The following is a 14,942-nucleotide window of genomic DNA, read 5'->3' as shown; positions in this document are numbered from 1 at the left end:
CTGCTGGGAAGAAGCTGTTTCATGTGTTAATTATGTCTCGTCTGTGTAATTGCCATGAGTTAATCTCAGCGAGCAACTCTCGGGTTGCGCGTGGGTGTCTTGTTTGTTTTCCTCCCCCCGTCGCTGCCTCCAAGGACGGGGCAGCGCACGACGCATCTGCGGGCGAGGGGCTGGGAAGCCAAGAGGAGAAATTTTGGGCTAGCTGGGATCAGGCAAGTGCGGCTGGTCCCTCTTTTCCAGGTTAAAACCAGGTCCTGGTGCGACTGTGCCTCGGTTTCCCGTCCTTCGGCGCCTGCTCCGCGGCTCGTCCCGCTGGAGGTGGTGGTGTTGAACGTCCCAAAGCCGGGCGCCACGTCGCGCTGCCTGGAGGTGCGGGGTGGAAACCCGGTGCTTCCCGCTGCCGCTTGGCCTTTGGCCACCGCTCTGATGCCTCCGAGTGTCACAGGCGCTCTGGAGCTTGGGATTTATTTCCCACCGAGGCACTTGGCTTCCCCGGTGAGCGGCTCTCGTCGCCGGCAGCGGGAGGAGCCCTCCTCCTGGGTGGCACGGGCAGGAGAGGAATCAATCCTCCCTCCCAGGGGCAGCGCTCGATAATTCAGAGGGAAATGACGAACGGGGAAACGGTGTGAGTAATGTCTTGTCGGAGCTGAGAGCCACGACCTGCCAGGGCTGGTATCGATCAAGGGACTGGTGCCAGATGGCTGCTGCTGCGGGGACAGCTGAGGAGCAGCCCCAAGCCCGGGGTGGGCGGCAGGAGGATCGTGCGATGGGGGATTTGGGAGGTTGGGGGCTTTCGCCCTGCCCAGGATCTCTCCCTGCCCGTGCGTGTGGCTGCCGATGAAGGCACATCTGCCTGCCCGGGGCTCTTTGTGTGTAACCCTGTTCTCTTTGCTCTCCCTTTCAGCAGCGATGCCGTCACCTGGGCACACCCCGACCGCTGGAAGCCCCCCAAGGACGTAGGTGACCCCCAGGGCGTGGAGGCAGGGAAGAGCCTTGAACCGTGAGGGGCCGTTAACTCTAAGATGTCCTTGAGCAGCGGAGCTTCCGGAGGGAAAGGAATCGATGCGAACCCGGTTGAGACGTACGACAGCGGGGATGAGTGGGACATTGGCGTAGGGAATCTCATCATTGACCTGGACGCTGATTTGGAGAAGGATCAGCAGAAATTGGAAATGTCGGGCTCCAAAGAGGTTGGGCTCCCGGCACCCAACGCGGTGGCAACCCTACCGGATAACATCAAGTTTGTGAGCCCGGTGCCGGGCCCGCAGGGCAAGGAGGGCAAATCCAAGTCGAAAAGGAGCAAGAGTGGCAAGGACAGTGGCAAACCGACCCCGGGGACCTCCTTGTTCACTCCCAGCGAGGGAGCTGGTGGCAAGAAGGAGGCTCAAGGACGCTCTGGGGACGGCGCGAACTCGGGCGGCTTGGTGCCCGCCGTCACCCCGAAGGGCTCGGAGAAATCGGCCAAGGCGTCTCGCAGCGTGGCCGGCTCCAAGAAGGAGAAGGAGGGCGGCTCGTCCAAGAGCAAGAAGGAAAGGAGTGAGGGCGCAGGGGCTGCGGTGGAGAAGGAGCCCAACGTGCTGCAGCCCCTGGCCCTGGCAGTGAGGGTGGGACAGTACGACGGGGGCCAGGGGACAGAGCCTGCTGCTGCCGAGCAGCTTGGGAGTATAGCGATTGACACAGGAGCGGCGCTCAATCCCTTGGGAGTTAAGTCGGAGCTGGAGGATGGGGAAAGCGAGTGTCGGCAGCTGAAGAAGGTGAAGTCGGAGAAGGTAAGACAGGGGTCGGGGTGTGGGTGGAGGTGGCGTTGCCGCTCGGCTCCGGCGGTCGCTCCTGTGGGTGACGAGGGAGCGGGAGCTTACAGCGGGACTGGGTGTCTTGTACCGTTGGGGGCCGGCACTGTTGGGTGGCTGGTGCCTCCTGGTTCTGGCGTGAAGACGGTTTGACTGTGGGATGTGCCGGGGTCTGGACGCGGCGATGGGAGGGCACCGGTCAAGCCGTGCGTGGCTTCTGGGAGCCGTGCACCAGCAGTGGCTGTGTGTCAGGGCACCATCCTGCCGGACCCTCGGGGGTTTGGTTTCTTCGGCGCCGCGGCTGTGCCGAGCAGGTCCAAGCCTCTCCAGCTCGTGTCACTCTGTGGAAAGAGCCTGGGCTGGTGGTGAAGGTGATGTCCTGGTCCTGTGCCCGCTCCAGCTCCCGACAGGACAAGGCAGTGTCTGTTGGCCGCTATGCTCTGCTTCCTGGTGGCTTCACCTTGTGTGTCAAAGCTCCCTGCAGCTCCCGGAGGAACTTATTTCTGGTTGCATCAGTTGCAGAGCAGTTGACCTTAACGTGTCAGTAGATGTGGGATCTGCGTGGGTGTGCAGGCAAGGTGCAGGGTTGATGGGAGTTACCGCCTCGTTTCTCGGTCTGCCGTTGGTACGTGCTTCGTCCCGCTCGTGGTGACCATCAGCCTCAGGCCGACGCGTTGCTGGGGGTGATTTTTTACGTGTTGCTCCTCTGCTACCACACAGCAGTGATGGGAGATGGTTTTTCCATCCACAAGAAGATAGCGCAGAGCGTGAAAATACGGAGAGAAGGCTGGTGGGGATGGTTGGTCATGGGATGGCTCTGGGAGAGGAGCTGCTAAGTAGATCTGCGCTTCCTCTGCTTGGGAAGAAGACTCCTGGGACAGGCAGCTGAAGCCTGTAAAATTAAGGAGTGGCGTGGAGATGACGTGTTGTTTCCTTGTCCTTTCTGGCAGCAGAAACCAGAGTGAATGAAAGTGGGCAGAGGAGGAGATGATCTTTTGCATGATGGACTTGAATGCTGCTGCAAAAAGGTGTGGATGCTGAAAGTTGACTGATGTTCTGGGGCACCTGGATGGGTTTGTGGAGGAGGAACACGTTGGAGGGGTTGTACAGGGCAACATTTTTGGCTTGGGAAAAGCTGGAAGAGGGCTGGAGTTTGGGAAGTAGTTTGGGAAGTATCTCAGCGTGCTTGACTGTTACGTTTCTTCATAGTCATCTGCTGCTGTCAAAACCACCACAGGGGCTGGCTGGACCTTTGCTCATACCCTGCGTGGCCTTTCCTGTGTTTTTACTATTAAGAGATATTTCTTTCACTGATTTAGCTGCAGAAACCTTCTGCAGGTAGAAATGCCAAAGTGAGGTGGGGATTATCATAGAATCACAGGATGGTTTGGGTTGGAAGGGACCTTAAAGACCATCCAGTTCCAACCCCCCTGCCACGGACAGGGACAACTTCCACCAGACCAGGTTGCTCCAAGCCCCATCCAACCTGGCCTTGAGCACTGCCAGGGAGGGGGCAGCCACAGCTTCTCTGGGCAACCTGGGCCAGGGTCTCACCACCCTCACAGGAAAGAATTTCTTCCTAATAATTATGGAGACCAAACACCATGGACCTTGACAGTCTTGAGGAGTTGTGCCCATGTGAATCTAATGAAGTTCAACCACGCCAAGTGCAAGGTCCTGCACCTGAGTCAGGGCAATCCCCACTATTAGGACAGACTGGGGGATGAGTGGATTGAGAGCAGCCCTGCGGAGAAAGACCTGGGGATACTGGTGGGTGACAAATTGGCCATGAGCTGCCAGTGTGCCCTGGCAGCCTAGAAAGTCAATTGTATCCTGGGCTGCATCAAAGAAGTGTGTCCAGTAGGTCGAGGTGAGTGATGCTCCCCCTTTGCTCTGCTATGGTGAGACCCTCCCTGGAGCACTGCATCCAGTTCTGGGGTCCCCAGGACAAGAAGGACCTGGACCCATTGGAGTGGGTCTGGTGGAGGGCCGTGAAAACGGTCCAAGGGCTGGAGCACTTCTGCTACGGAGAGAGGCTGAGAGAGTTGGGGTTCTTTACCCTGGAGAAGGCTCTGGGGAGACCTTCTTGTGACCTTTCAGTATATAAAGGGAGCTTGTAAGACAGATGGAGAGAGACTTTTTACTAGGGCCTGCAGTGACAGCACAAGGGACAACGGCTTTGAACTGGAAGAACGTAGGTTTAGATTTGCCATAAGGAAGAAATGTTTTACGATGAAGGTGGTGAGACACCAGAACAAGTTGTTCAGACACTTTGTGGGTGATAGGAAGTGTTCAAGGCCAGGTTGGACAGGGCTTTGAGCAACCTGATCTAGTGGAAGATGTCCCTTCCCATGGCAAAGGGGGGTTGGACTAGATGATCTTTGAAGGTCCCTTCCACCCCAAACCATTCTGTCATCTCCGTGCGGACGGTTCTGCCATTTTACTTGTCTGGCTTCAGGTACAACCACATGGCTGAAGGCTCAGCCTGGAGGATTGAGCCCTGTTTTGAGAAGTGATTTAAGGTCTGGATCTGCAGGAGAACGTGTTGCGTTTGCACTCAGGAGGCAACGTCGGTTGTGTTTCGTCAGCCTCCTGGGTGCAGCTAGATGGCTTCCTTTGGGTCGGGAAAGCCGTGGGCGAGAAGTGTCTGCAGGGCGAGGGGTGGGAAAGGAGTTTTGTTTCTTGAGGAGGAGCCTGAGGATGGGCTGGTGGCTGGGGCAGGGTGGAGGACGGAGGGGATGAGATGGAGGTGAGCAGCGGCGTTGGGCTCTTCCTGTCTCCTGAAACCTGCCCCAAAACGGCACGTGGAGTCTGAAGGACATGCAAAGAGCGGAGGCATGTGCTGGCTGTGGGAGGGCAGCTCCGGGGGGGGGGCGTGACACGGAGGCGACCGGTTCCTTCAGGCCTGGGGACAAACCCTGCCTGGGAAGCGAAAAACTTGCTCAGCCCGAAACAGGAACGGCCACAACGTGACTCAGCCCAACCTTTGGTCTCCGGCAGCTTGTCCTCTGCTTAACCCTGTGCTGCTTCTGCTTCCGTTTCGGGCGGGGAGGCTGGTCTCCATTTAGGGGATGAAGAAAGAGAGACCATCTCTCCCTCCACCGGCTTGAGCCCCGGGTAGATGACCTCTCCGTACATCCGTGCAGTCGGCCTCTAGCCGGGAGGTTTTGTTGTATCTCCTTGGCTGGATCAAAGAGCACTTGAGTAGCGAGTAGTTTTTCCTTGCTGAGGTGCTCTGGTGGCACAGTCAGCTCACCCTTTGCCGCTCCTTCTGCTTTTATGCTCTTGAAATATCTCACTGGAGGGGTTTGCAGCATTCCAGTCCTCGCTGGGTGTAGGGAAGAGCTTTGCTTTGGGTTTTTTCGGACACCAGGTGCGATCACCCTTGCTCCTGTGTCTGACATCGCAGCGACGGAGCCTGTGGACGTGGCCCGTGGGCTCCATGGGTCGTGTTTTGTCGGTGTCACCCCGGAACACTGGTCACTGCTTCCTGGGGTGACGCCTTGGGAACAGAATATCCCAAACACCCTTTTTTTTGTGTGCGTATCTTGGCTGTATCCAGCCTCCCGTTGTGGCATGCCCTGACTTAGAGGGAGCTGGGGTTGTTTAGCCTGGAGAAGAGGAGGCTCAGAGGTGACCTTAGTGCAGTCTACAACTACCTGAAGGGAGGTTGTAGTGCAGTGGGAGTCGGCCTCTTCTCCCGGGCAACTAGTGATAGGACAAGAGGACACAGCCTCAAGCTTCACCAGGGGAGGTTCAGGTTGGACATTAGGAAGCATTTCTTCTCAGCAAGGGTCATTAGACATTGGAAGGGGCTGCCCAGGGAGGTGATGGAGTCACCATCTCTGGAGGTGTTTAAGAAAAGCCTGGACATGGCACTTAGTGCCATGGTCTAGTTGCCATGGTGGTGTCAGGGCAACGGTTGGACTCGATGATCCCAGAGGTGTCTTCCAACCTGGTTGATTCTGTGACTTCCTACGTACCCTCCTTGAACCTAATGCCATTGGTGTGTCGGGACACAAGCAATTTCACCAGGGATGGGGCTGATCGTGATGAAACCTGTTGGAAATAACCCCTCTGAGACCTTCCAGGGTCTCTGAGGTGGGACCAGCACTGAGAACAGGTTTCCCTTGGGCTGTGGTTCGGTTCCTGGGCAGCTCCTTGCACCAGCCCATGCTGCTGGACCCCCAAAAGATGTTGGTGGCGGGGGGGGCAGGAGTGGGAGCTTAATAATTCTTGCAGCTGGGAGAGAAATGAGCCTGCGCTGATGCACCCATGTCTGGACTGCGTGGACCAGCAGCAGACCTGGGTCTGTCCCCAACTCAGCGAGCTGTGGGCCACCAGGGATGGCTGGCGCTGAGCTGGGGGGGGAGCACTGGGGTCGGGGAGGGAACGGCTGCTCTCGGCGAGCAGCCACGCTCAGCAAAATGGCCGTGCACGGAGCAGCAGCACCAGCCGGGCTGGGGAAACCTCTTTTCTCCTCCTGCCCCATCGCCTGCTTCCGTGTGGCCGAGCTGACCCCGGGGTCCGTTGGCCGGGGCGGTGGGTGGTTGGTTGCCAGCTCTCCACCCCGCGCCATTGCCCCCGCACCCGGCCGGGGGACGTTAAGCATTAAACAAAAGAGCCTCCCAGCTCTTGGCTGCTGCTCCGGCTTTGTTTTGATTGAGAGGTTGTTCAGCAGGAGGAGGAGGGCTTTTCTTCCTCCCCCCGCTCCTCTTCTGACGAGCGTCCAGATGCGACGCTGCTGCAAACAAGGGAAAGGCAAACAGAAGCCGCTGGAGACTTGAGCTCTTCTGAGAAAACCTCTCTGGGTCACGTGCGCTGCGGTTTCGGGGTGGATTCGCTCGCGTCCCTCTGCGGGAGAGCAGAGAGAAGCCACCGGTGCAGTTTTTTGCCCTGAATTTTCCCCCACAAGCACAGCGTGGATATGTCCTGCGTGTGCTCCGAGCTTAGATCTCCTGTGGGTCACCCGAAGGCGAGGGGATGGTGTAAGGTGGGGGACACCGCAGCGGACGGACCCCAAAACTGGTGTGAAAATACACTCCTGGTTGTGTGGGAGGACAGCGTGGCGGTGGAGGTGGTGCTCGAGCCGTGGCTGGGAGGTCAGGCAGCGGTGGAGGAAGTGGGGTGGCTACGCCGCGCCGGTGGCGGCTGCCAAAAAAGAAATAGTCCCCAAAAATACATCCCTGGGCTCTCTCTGCTGCCGCTGTCCTGTCTGGCAGTTTGCAATGTGGCTTTGGTGTCATCTGTGCAGCCCTTCTTCCCCTGAACCCACAGAGGCAGACCTGTGTGGTGTCTTCAGTGCTGTTCCTACAGCCTGAGCGGGACGTGGGGTGACCCCCCAGGTGTTGGGTGTTCCCCACCCATTAATTCTTTACCTGGAATCAAAGCACGGTCGCCTTTTTTTTTTATCCATTTTTGGGGGGGGTGGTGAGGTTTGGTAGTGGATGGAGCAGCAAGGGTTGAGGTGAAGAGATGCTCAGATGACTGCAGCTTGAAGAAGGGAGACCTGCCCAGAAGGCAGGAGCTCTGCAAGGTCCAAACCCAACGGGAGATGGCTGTGGACTCTCTCAGGGATGTTTCTGTGCACTGGATATTGCATTTCCTTCCAGCTTTTATCTCAAAGAGAGCGAGATGCTCTGTGCAGAGCCTGGAGACTGCTGCAGGCTTGGCCCCAACTGGATCGTGGAGGCAACTCCTCTCATCCATGGAGATGTGGCCACTAATCCTGTGCTGCTGCTTTGCATCATCCTGCTGGTGGGTTATCAACGTCTCCAGCTCCGCTGTCCCTCTCCTGTCACAGTATCCCAGCCGTCACCAGCTTCTTGCTGTCCCGTAGTGCTTCTCTTCTCCTTTGGTAGCTGATGGTGGCACCAGTGCAGCAGCGCAGCTGATTCACGTTGCTCAGAGCTTCCAACTCTGCTCTCTGTGTGTCCTTTTAGGACTTGATCTCACCCTCCACCGGCGGCTCTTTGCGTCTTGCTCCGTACAAAACGGTTCAAACGTGGTTTGACCACCGAGCTCCCCGAGGAACGGCACGGGAGCGGGGAGCCGCTGTGCCGAGGGCTCGAGCCCTCTGCCTGGTGAGACCTTTCTGTGCTTGCAAACAAACCCAACACACCAGAACAGCTTTTCCCACCCCAAATGTCAAGACGTTTGACGCGAGGCTTTGGCGAAACCTGGGCTGCTCTGACCTGAGATCCCCATCGAGGTGAGGATGAAGAATTTTTGCTTTATAGCCTCTGCAAAGCTCGTGCTGTCCATCCCTTCAGGCCTTAACCCCGCACTTTGTTTTCCCCAGGGATTTTTAGGGCACGTGGGAAGCCCAGCGCTTGGGGTAGGGACCTGCTCGTCCCCAAAACCCCAGGCAGAGCCGTTTTCCTGCCGCCCCAGCGCCGTTTCCCACCCCTCGCTCCGCAGCGCTCGGCTCTTGCCGGGCGACGGCACGTTGGCAGCTCAAGGAGGTCCTGCTCCTCTGGCCAAGGTTTCTTTTCTCCGACCACGCTGGAATCGGCTGCCTCCAGAGCTGCTGACAGGGTTTGCGTTGGGAGGCCGCGGGAATTGCACCGCTCGTTTCCTTACCGTCCCCGGCCGCGCCGCCCGGAGCCTTCTGCCGCGGGAAGGGGGCACGCAGCCAACGTGTGTCAAGAGCTACAAAGGAGGAAATTGGCCTCGTTCACTTAAAACCATGGGGTTAGTCTTTGAGTTTTGGCTCCTGCTGAGAGGTTATTTATATGTGGGCTTTTATTTTTTTTTTTTAAATAACTGCTAGGCTGGGAGTTTCGGCTGATCCCACCTCTGAAGGTTTTATAAAGGCAAAATTGCGTCTCTCCCCGTTTGCTTTCCCTGGCTGACAGCGTTAGGAAAGACTAGTTAAGGGGTGAGTTAGTTGTGATGCCCGACCCATCGCTGTGCCCCATTTAAGAGGTCGTCGTGCCAAAACACAGCCCCATTTCCACGGTGGGAAGCAGGACCTGCGCTGTCAAGGACGTGATGGTAGGAGACGAAGACACGCTGGGCAAGCAGAGAAAAACATCTCCCCGTTCCCCAAGAGTGGGATGACACCACGCTAACAAGGAGGCTGGCGGAGGGGGGACGGCTCCTTCTCCACGGGGTCCGTGGCACGAGTGAGCTGCAAATCTGCTCCCCCGACGCTTTGATTAGAGATTGTGATGCAAAGGCCGACGGGTGGTTGATCCTGCTGACTCACGGACCCGATTTCTCCTCCGATGGAGACGGTAACTGCTTGAGATGGGTCCGATTTTGAGGCTAACCGGCTCGGGTGGACTCTGGGGTGTTTGTTGCTTTGCTTCCAGGCTGACGGTGGCTGCTTATTAGCCTAATGACCCCAGTTATCCAGCACCATTTATCTGCCTGAGTGAGATTTCTTGAAAGGAAGATTCGCCCGTCCCCGAAGGCTTCAAAACCCGGCGAGCTGCTCCGGGAGCTGATGCAGGGGGAGTGTGCCAGGAATAACCCGCTAATGAGCAAAGCTGCTCCTCCACCCGCCGTGGAAAGGGCTGCGGAGCAAAGCGCTGCCTGCTTTTCCCTTCCTCTGCTTTTAAAGGCTTGGTGGGGGGTTGGTGCCTTTTCCTGCAAGCACGACATCTTCTGTGTGTCTTCTGTGATGTTTGCCCTGGAAACACGGCGCTGCGTTGCTCTGCCGCTGCTCTTGAGGATGCTTCGGGCTGTGAAATCCATCTCGCTTGTGAGTCCTTGTGTGCAGGTGGCCTCGAAGATGTGCAGGGGCGAGAGGGCAGCCAAATATTCAGAGCTGATGGCAGGCAGCACCCGCCGTGCAAGAGAAAAGGCAGCTGGCGATGGCAGTGGACTTCTTGGGGTGACTTCTGGTGATGTTCCCACCACACCTGGAGCTGGAGACCTTGCTGGGCTGCAAGGGGAAAGCCACGCCAGGTCTCGTAGATGTTGAGCCAATGGCTGGAGTTGGAGAGCTGGGGAGAGACAGCCCAGGGCTGGAAAGAGATCGCTGGGCTCCGAAATGATTTAAAGCTCCCAGCAGCCTGCTGATATGTTGTATTTGGTGACAACATCTGCTCGAGATATTCCTGTCCCTGTTACTCATTCCTGCCCACGGATCAGATCGGGGAACTGATCTGATGTAAATAAACGCGCTCGGGGTTTTCTAGGGGTGAGCTCGGGTTGCGGGTGGGCACCGCTCAGCCCCGGAGGGCCCGTGATGCCTCTGCTGTCCATCTGCTCCTCCTGTGCCCCCATCCTTGCCCTTGGCCGGCTGAACGGCGCTGGCTCCATCCTGGTGCGCTGTGGACATGGCAAATCCCTTTGCAGGAAGATGTTAACCACGAAGCTTTCATACAGTGTGGGAACAGCACGTGCTCGTACCTGCTGATGTTTCCCCTGTGCTTGACACCAAAATTGGTTTTAAACTCAATGTCTAGATTTTTTTTTAAATATTACCTCGCCCTCGTTCACTTTTGAAGCCTGCCAAGGTGAATAATGCGGAGAACAAGTCTGCTTTGCAGGCTTACGTTTTAATTCTCGTCGTGACATGGAGGTCACCACGTTTTAGGTGATGTGATACAACTCAAAAGCGCTTTGCATCCGGAGGAGCCATCAGGGCTCTTGGCTGCCCTTCCTTGATGGGCACTGTCTCCCACAGCATCCTCCTAGACAAACTGGCTGCCCGGGGCTTGGATGGGTGGACTCTTCGATGGGTTAAAAACTGGCCTGGATGGCCGAGTCCAGAGAGTGGTGGTGAATGGGGCAAAGTCCAACTGGCGGCCGGTCACTAGCGGTGTTCCCCAGGGCTCAGTTCTGGGGCCAGTGCTGTTCAATATCTTTATAGATGATCTAGACGTAGGGATTGAGTGCACCCTCAGCAAATTTGCAGATGACACCAAGCTGGGTGGGAGTGTTGATCTGCTGGAGGGTAGGAAGGCCCTACAGAGGGATCTGGACAGGTTGGATAGATGGGCCGAGACCAACGGCATGAGGTTCAACAAGAACAAGTGCCGGGTCTTACACTTGGGCCACAACAACCCCCTGCAGCGCTACAGGCTGGGGGAAGAGTGGTTAGAGAGTGGCCTGGTGGAAAGAGACCTGGGGGTGCTGATCGACAGCCAGCTGAACATGAGCCAGCGGTGTGCCCCGGTGGCCAAGAAGGCCAATGGCATCCTGGCCTCTATTAGGAATAGTGTAGCCAGCCGGTCTGGGGAAGTGATCGTCCCTCTGTACTCGGCACTGGTGAGGCCGCACCTTGAATCCTGTGTCCAGTTCTGGGTCCCGCACTTCAAGAAAGATGTGGAGGTGTTGGAGTGAGTCCAGAGGAGGGCGACCAAGCTGGTGAAGGTTCTGGAGGGTCTGACCTCCGAGGAACGGCTGAGGGAGCTGGGGGTGTTTAGCCTGGAGAAGAGGAGGCTCAGAGGTGACCTTATTGCAGTCTACAACTACCTGAAGGGAGGTTGTAGCGCAGTGGGAGTCGGCCTCTTCTCCCAGGCAACTAGCGATAGGACAAGAGGACGCAGCCTCAAGCTTGGCCAGGGGAGGTTCAGGTTGGACATTAGGAAGCATTTCTTCTCAGCAAGGGTCATTAGCCATTGGAAGGGGCTGCCCAGGGAGGTGGTGGAGTCCCCATCTCTGGAGGTGTTTAAGAAAAGACTGGACATGGCACTTAGTGCCCTGGTCTAGTTGACATGGTGGTGTGAGGGCAATGGTTGGACTCAATGATCCCAGAGGTTTCTTCCAACCTGATAGATTCTGTGATGTGAATGCTGGAGCCTCCGTGCCTCTGTTTCCCCTTTCCTCTGCACGGATTGGATGTGCCTGAGCACAGCCTTTGTGGGGGGGAGCACCCGAGGGGCTCTGGGTGGAGAAGGCACCATCACAGCTACAAATCCTGTGGTTGTGTTGGTGGTGTTTTGTCTTTTTTTTATTTCCCAAGCCAGAAAGTAATTTCATTCGGGGAAGCTCTCTCCCCCAATTAGCTATGTAAATGCAATGTTGTGATGATTATTTTTTTTCCCCAGGTGCTATGCAAACGAACGCTCTTCCCAGACGCCCCCCGCTCGCCCCCCCCATCCCTCCCTCCCCTCGTTGGGATGAAGGTACGCGCCTCCTGCGCTGGGAACGCCCCGCTCATCTGTTTAACAGATGGATGTGGCTCGCTCCGGCATGAGCTGCGTGCCGTATGGCTGGTGGCCACCGTCCTCGTCCATGGATGGCGGCGAGTGGAGGTGTGGGGTGTGTTGTCCGAAAGGGGCTTGTTCCCTGGGAAACATCCCAAAATAACCGGTATTGCTAAAACTGGTGTGGGGGTGCGTGGGGCGGCGAAGGGGCTGCGTCGTCCTCGTGGTCCCACACCAAGAGCTGCGGCTGAGGTGCTTATATCAGCTCCACACGAGTATTCCCAGCTTGGGATCCTGACCCACCCTCCCCAGTGGGACGCACAGCCCTGGTTCTCTGCTCCAGTGCCTTTACTGGTGGTCCCATGTCCCCTCAACCCACCATGGTGTAGGCAAGAATCACAGAATCAACCAGGTTGGAAGAGCCCTCCGGGATCATCGAGTCCAACCATTGCCCTGACACCACCATGTCAGCTAGACCATGGCACTAAGTGCCATGTCCAGTCTTTTCTTAAACACCTCCAGAGATGGTGACACCACCACCTCCCTGGGCATCCCCTTCCAATGTCTAATGACCCTTGCTGACAAGAAATGCTTCCTAATGTCCAACCTGAACCTCCCCTTGTGAAGCTTGAGGCTGTGTCCTCTTGTCCTATCGCTAGTTGCCCGGGAGAAGAGGTCGACTCCCACTTCACTGCAACCTCCCTTCAGGTAGTTGTAGACTGCACTAAGGTCACCTCTGAGCCTCCTCTTCTCCAGGCTAAACAACCCCAGCTCCCTCAGCCAAGAGAGGCTCTTTGCGAGGAGAAGGGAGCAAAGTGGTGGAAGAGAGAGGAGGGACATCAGCTCCAGAGCTGGGCTCCAACAGTTGAGTGGGGAAGAAGAGGAAAGAGCCGTGCCGTGACGTGCGTGCTCGGGGGCCGGGGGACATCGCTTTGGAAGGCTGAAAAGGAGCCTGTGAGGGGAGGATGGCTGGTCGCCAGCCGGCTCTTTGAGGTGGGAACTAAGTCATCAAGAAGAGCTGGCGTGTGCTGGCCAAGACGAGCAGATCTATAGGATGCCTTGTAAGTAGAGCGGTGCTTTAGGGTTTCAAGGGCTGTTTGCTCTTCTGTGGCTTGGAGGGAAGGAAGGCAGCCATGTCTATATATCACAGAGCCGAGCAGTTTGCTAACAGGAAGGTTTCTATTTTTTTTGCTTAGCATTAACATTTCAAGGTCCAGGAACTCTGTCGGTATTTAGTGTTTTATGGTCTTCCAGCCTGGCTATTAATACTCTGCTTTGTGTACGGGGTGAAGGGAGCCGGAGGGGTTGAGCTTTGAACGTCCCTTTGAAGGAAACCAGCCTTTTGGTAGAAACCCTACGGCCATGAGCAGAGCATTTCTAAGCTGCCCTGACCTGGGGAAGAGTTAAAGCCCCTGGCTAGCAGGGAGAGTGTAGAGGTGTGGGAGTCGGCCTCTTCTCCCAGGCAACTAGCGATAGGACAAGAGGACACAGCCTCAAGCTTCACCAGGGGAGGTTCAGGTTGGACATTAGGAAGCATTTCTTCTCAGCAAGGGTCATTAGCCATTGGAAGGGGCTGCCCAGGGAGGTGGTGGAGTCCCCATCTCTGGAGGTGTTTAAGAAAAGACTGGACATGGCACTTAGTGCCATGGTCTAGCTGACATGGTGGTGTCAGGGCAATGGTTGGACTCGATGATCCCAGAGGGCTCTTCCAACCTGATTGATTCTGTGAGAGCGGGTGGTTCAGCTCTTAGGCCGTGCTCTGCAGGGACTGGATCTTGCATCAAAACAGCAAAGGCTGCACATGAAACCACCCTTCGCTATAAGGGTGACCATGGCTTTGCCGGATCGCTGCTTGGTTTGTTGTGGAGGAGCCACATCCCAGGAAAAGGCCCTGCTTTTGAGGGGCTCATGGCCTGTGCTCCTCTCTGCTCCATCCTACAGACCAAGAAAACAGGAGCTGTTGGTGTTCCGTGTGATAGATAACTCAACGGTATCTAATGGTAGTTTGGACCAGCTTGTGTCCTGTCCACAGGGTCTCTGTAAGTAGGTTCAATGTTTACCTGTTCCCCCAAGGGCGTGAGGAGGTGCATGGCATTCAAAAATGGAAATTTTGGGATTTCCAGGCTGTGTACGCAACAGTAGTGCCTTGGCTCCTGGCAGGAGCACCTCCCTCTGTGGGGCCCTTCAAAGGTGGAAGACATGGTGGAGAGGGCAGCGGCAGATCCGGTTCTGGTTTTTCTTGTTGTGTGAACAGAGGCTCTTTTGGGGTTCCTGTTGCACCACCTCCATACCCAGCGTTCCCAACGTGCTCAAGCCCTGGGGTCAAATGCATCCACCTTCCAGCAGGGAAGGGGCTCTCCTTGGCCGCTCTTGGCTGGGAGAAGAGGACGGGTGAGATGCACCACATCTTCGTGGCACCCTGATGGTCTCCAGCCTTTGGCCGCAGGAACGAGAGCCACCAGACTTGCAGGTGCCTGTTGTTTCTGGGCAAGAGACCAACAGCTTCATCCTCCAGGCCACCGAAGCAGCCAGATTTTCTGGGCAAGGCGGGTATCCAGTTTGGGGCAGATCCCAAGCTGGTAGCACAAGGAGTTCGTGATGAGAAGTTGGCTCCTCTTCCGAAACCACCATCATGAAGTGGAGCATGTCAAGTTGGAGCGGGGGACTGGGGTTTTGGTAAATTGAACATTTCTGAGCATGGAGACCTGTGTTACGGTGCTGTGCTCTGCTCCTTACCCACTGCTCCGCTGTTGCGTGTTGCCCAAAAGCCTTTGGGAACCATCTTACTTGGTCAACCCATTTCAAATGTGACACTAAAGCAGCTCCTGGTGAGAGGGGCCTCGGCAGCCCATGTTGAGCGAGCGATTCCAGCCTCCCGCCAGTGAGCAAGGCCATTAAACCCAGTCTCCTCTGGGAGCTGGTGGTCTGATACAGGAGATGGGAAGAGAATTGCTTTCAATTTCCCATTGATCCTAACGAGCCGGTGTGGGAGACTCGGATGGCCCGGCTGTGTCGGTGGCTATTAGCTCTGGCACTCGGTGCCGCTCTC

The 14,942-nt window shown here is 56.6% G+C and overlaps 1 protein-coding gene across 2 annotated transcripts in view; it reads left to right on the top strand.

The window, feature by feature from the left end:
* The window catches only part of ZNF609 (zinc finger protein 609), a 77,465-nt gene that overhangs the window by 13,702 nt on the left and 48,821 nt on the right, over window positions 1-14,942 (top strand). Inside the window, exon 2 of one of the 2 annotated variants that reach the window (XM_068410458.1) lies at window positions 908-1,769. In XM_068410458.1, coding sequence (XP_068266559.1) covers window positions 1,023-1,769 — 747 coding nt within the window. In that variant the 5' untranslated portion in view covers window positions 908-1,022. Of the gene's footprint in view, window positions 1-904; window positions 1,770-14,942 lie in introns of both variants that reach the window. The other variant, XM_068410457.1, reaches the window with a different exon arrangement.

This window comes from Nyctibius grandis, chromosome 11, assembly GCF_013368605.1.
Source record: "Nyctibius grandis isolate bNycGra1 chromosome 11, bNycGra1.pri, whole genome shotgun sequence".
Classification (NCBI taxonomy): domain Eukaryota; kingdom Metazoa; phylum Chordata; class Aves; order Nyctibiiformes; family Nyctibiidae; genus Nyctibius; species Nyctibius grandis.
Note: the sequence above shows the minus strand (reverse complement) of the source record. Positions and strands in the feature narration are given on the sequence as shown.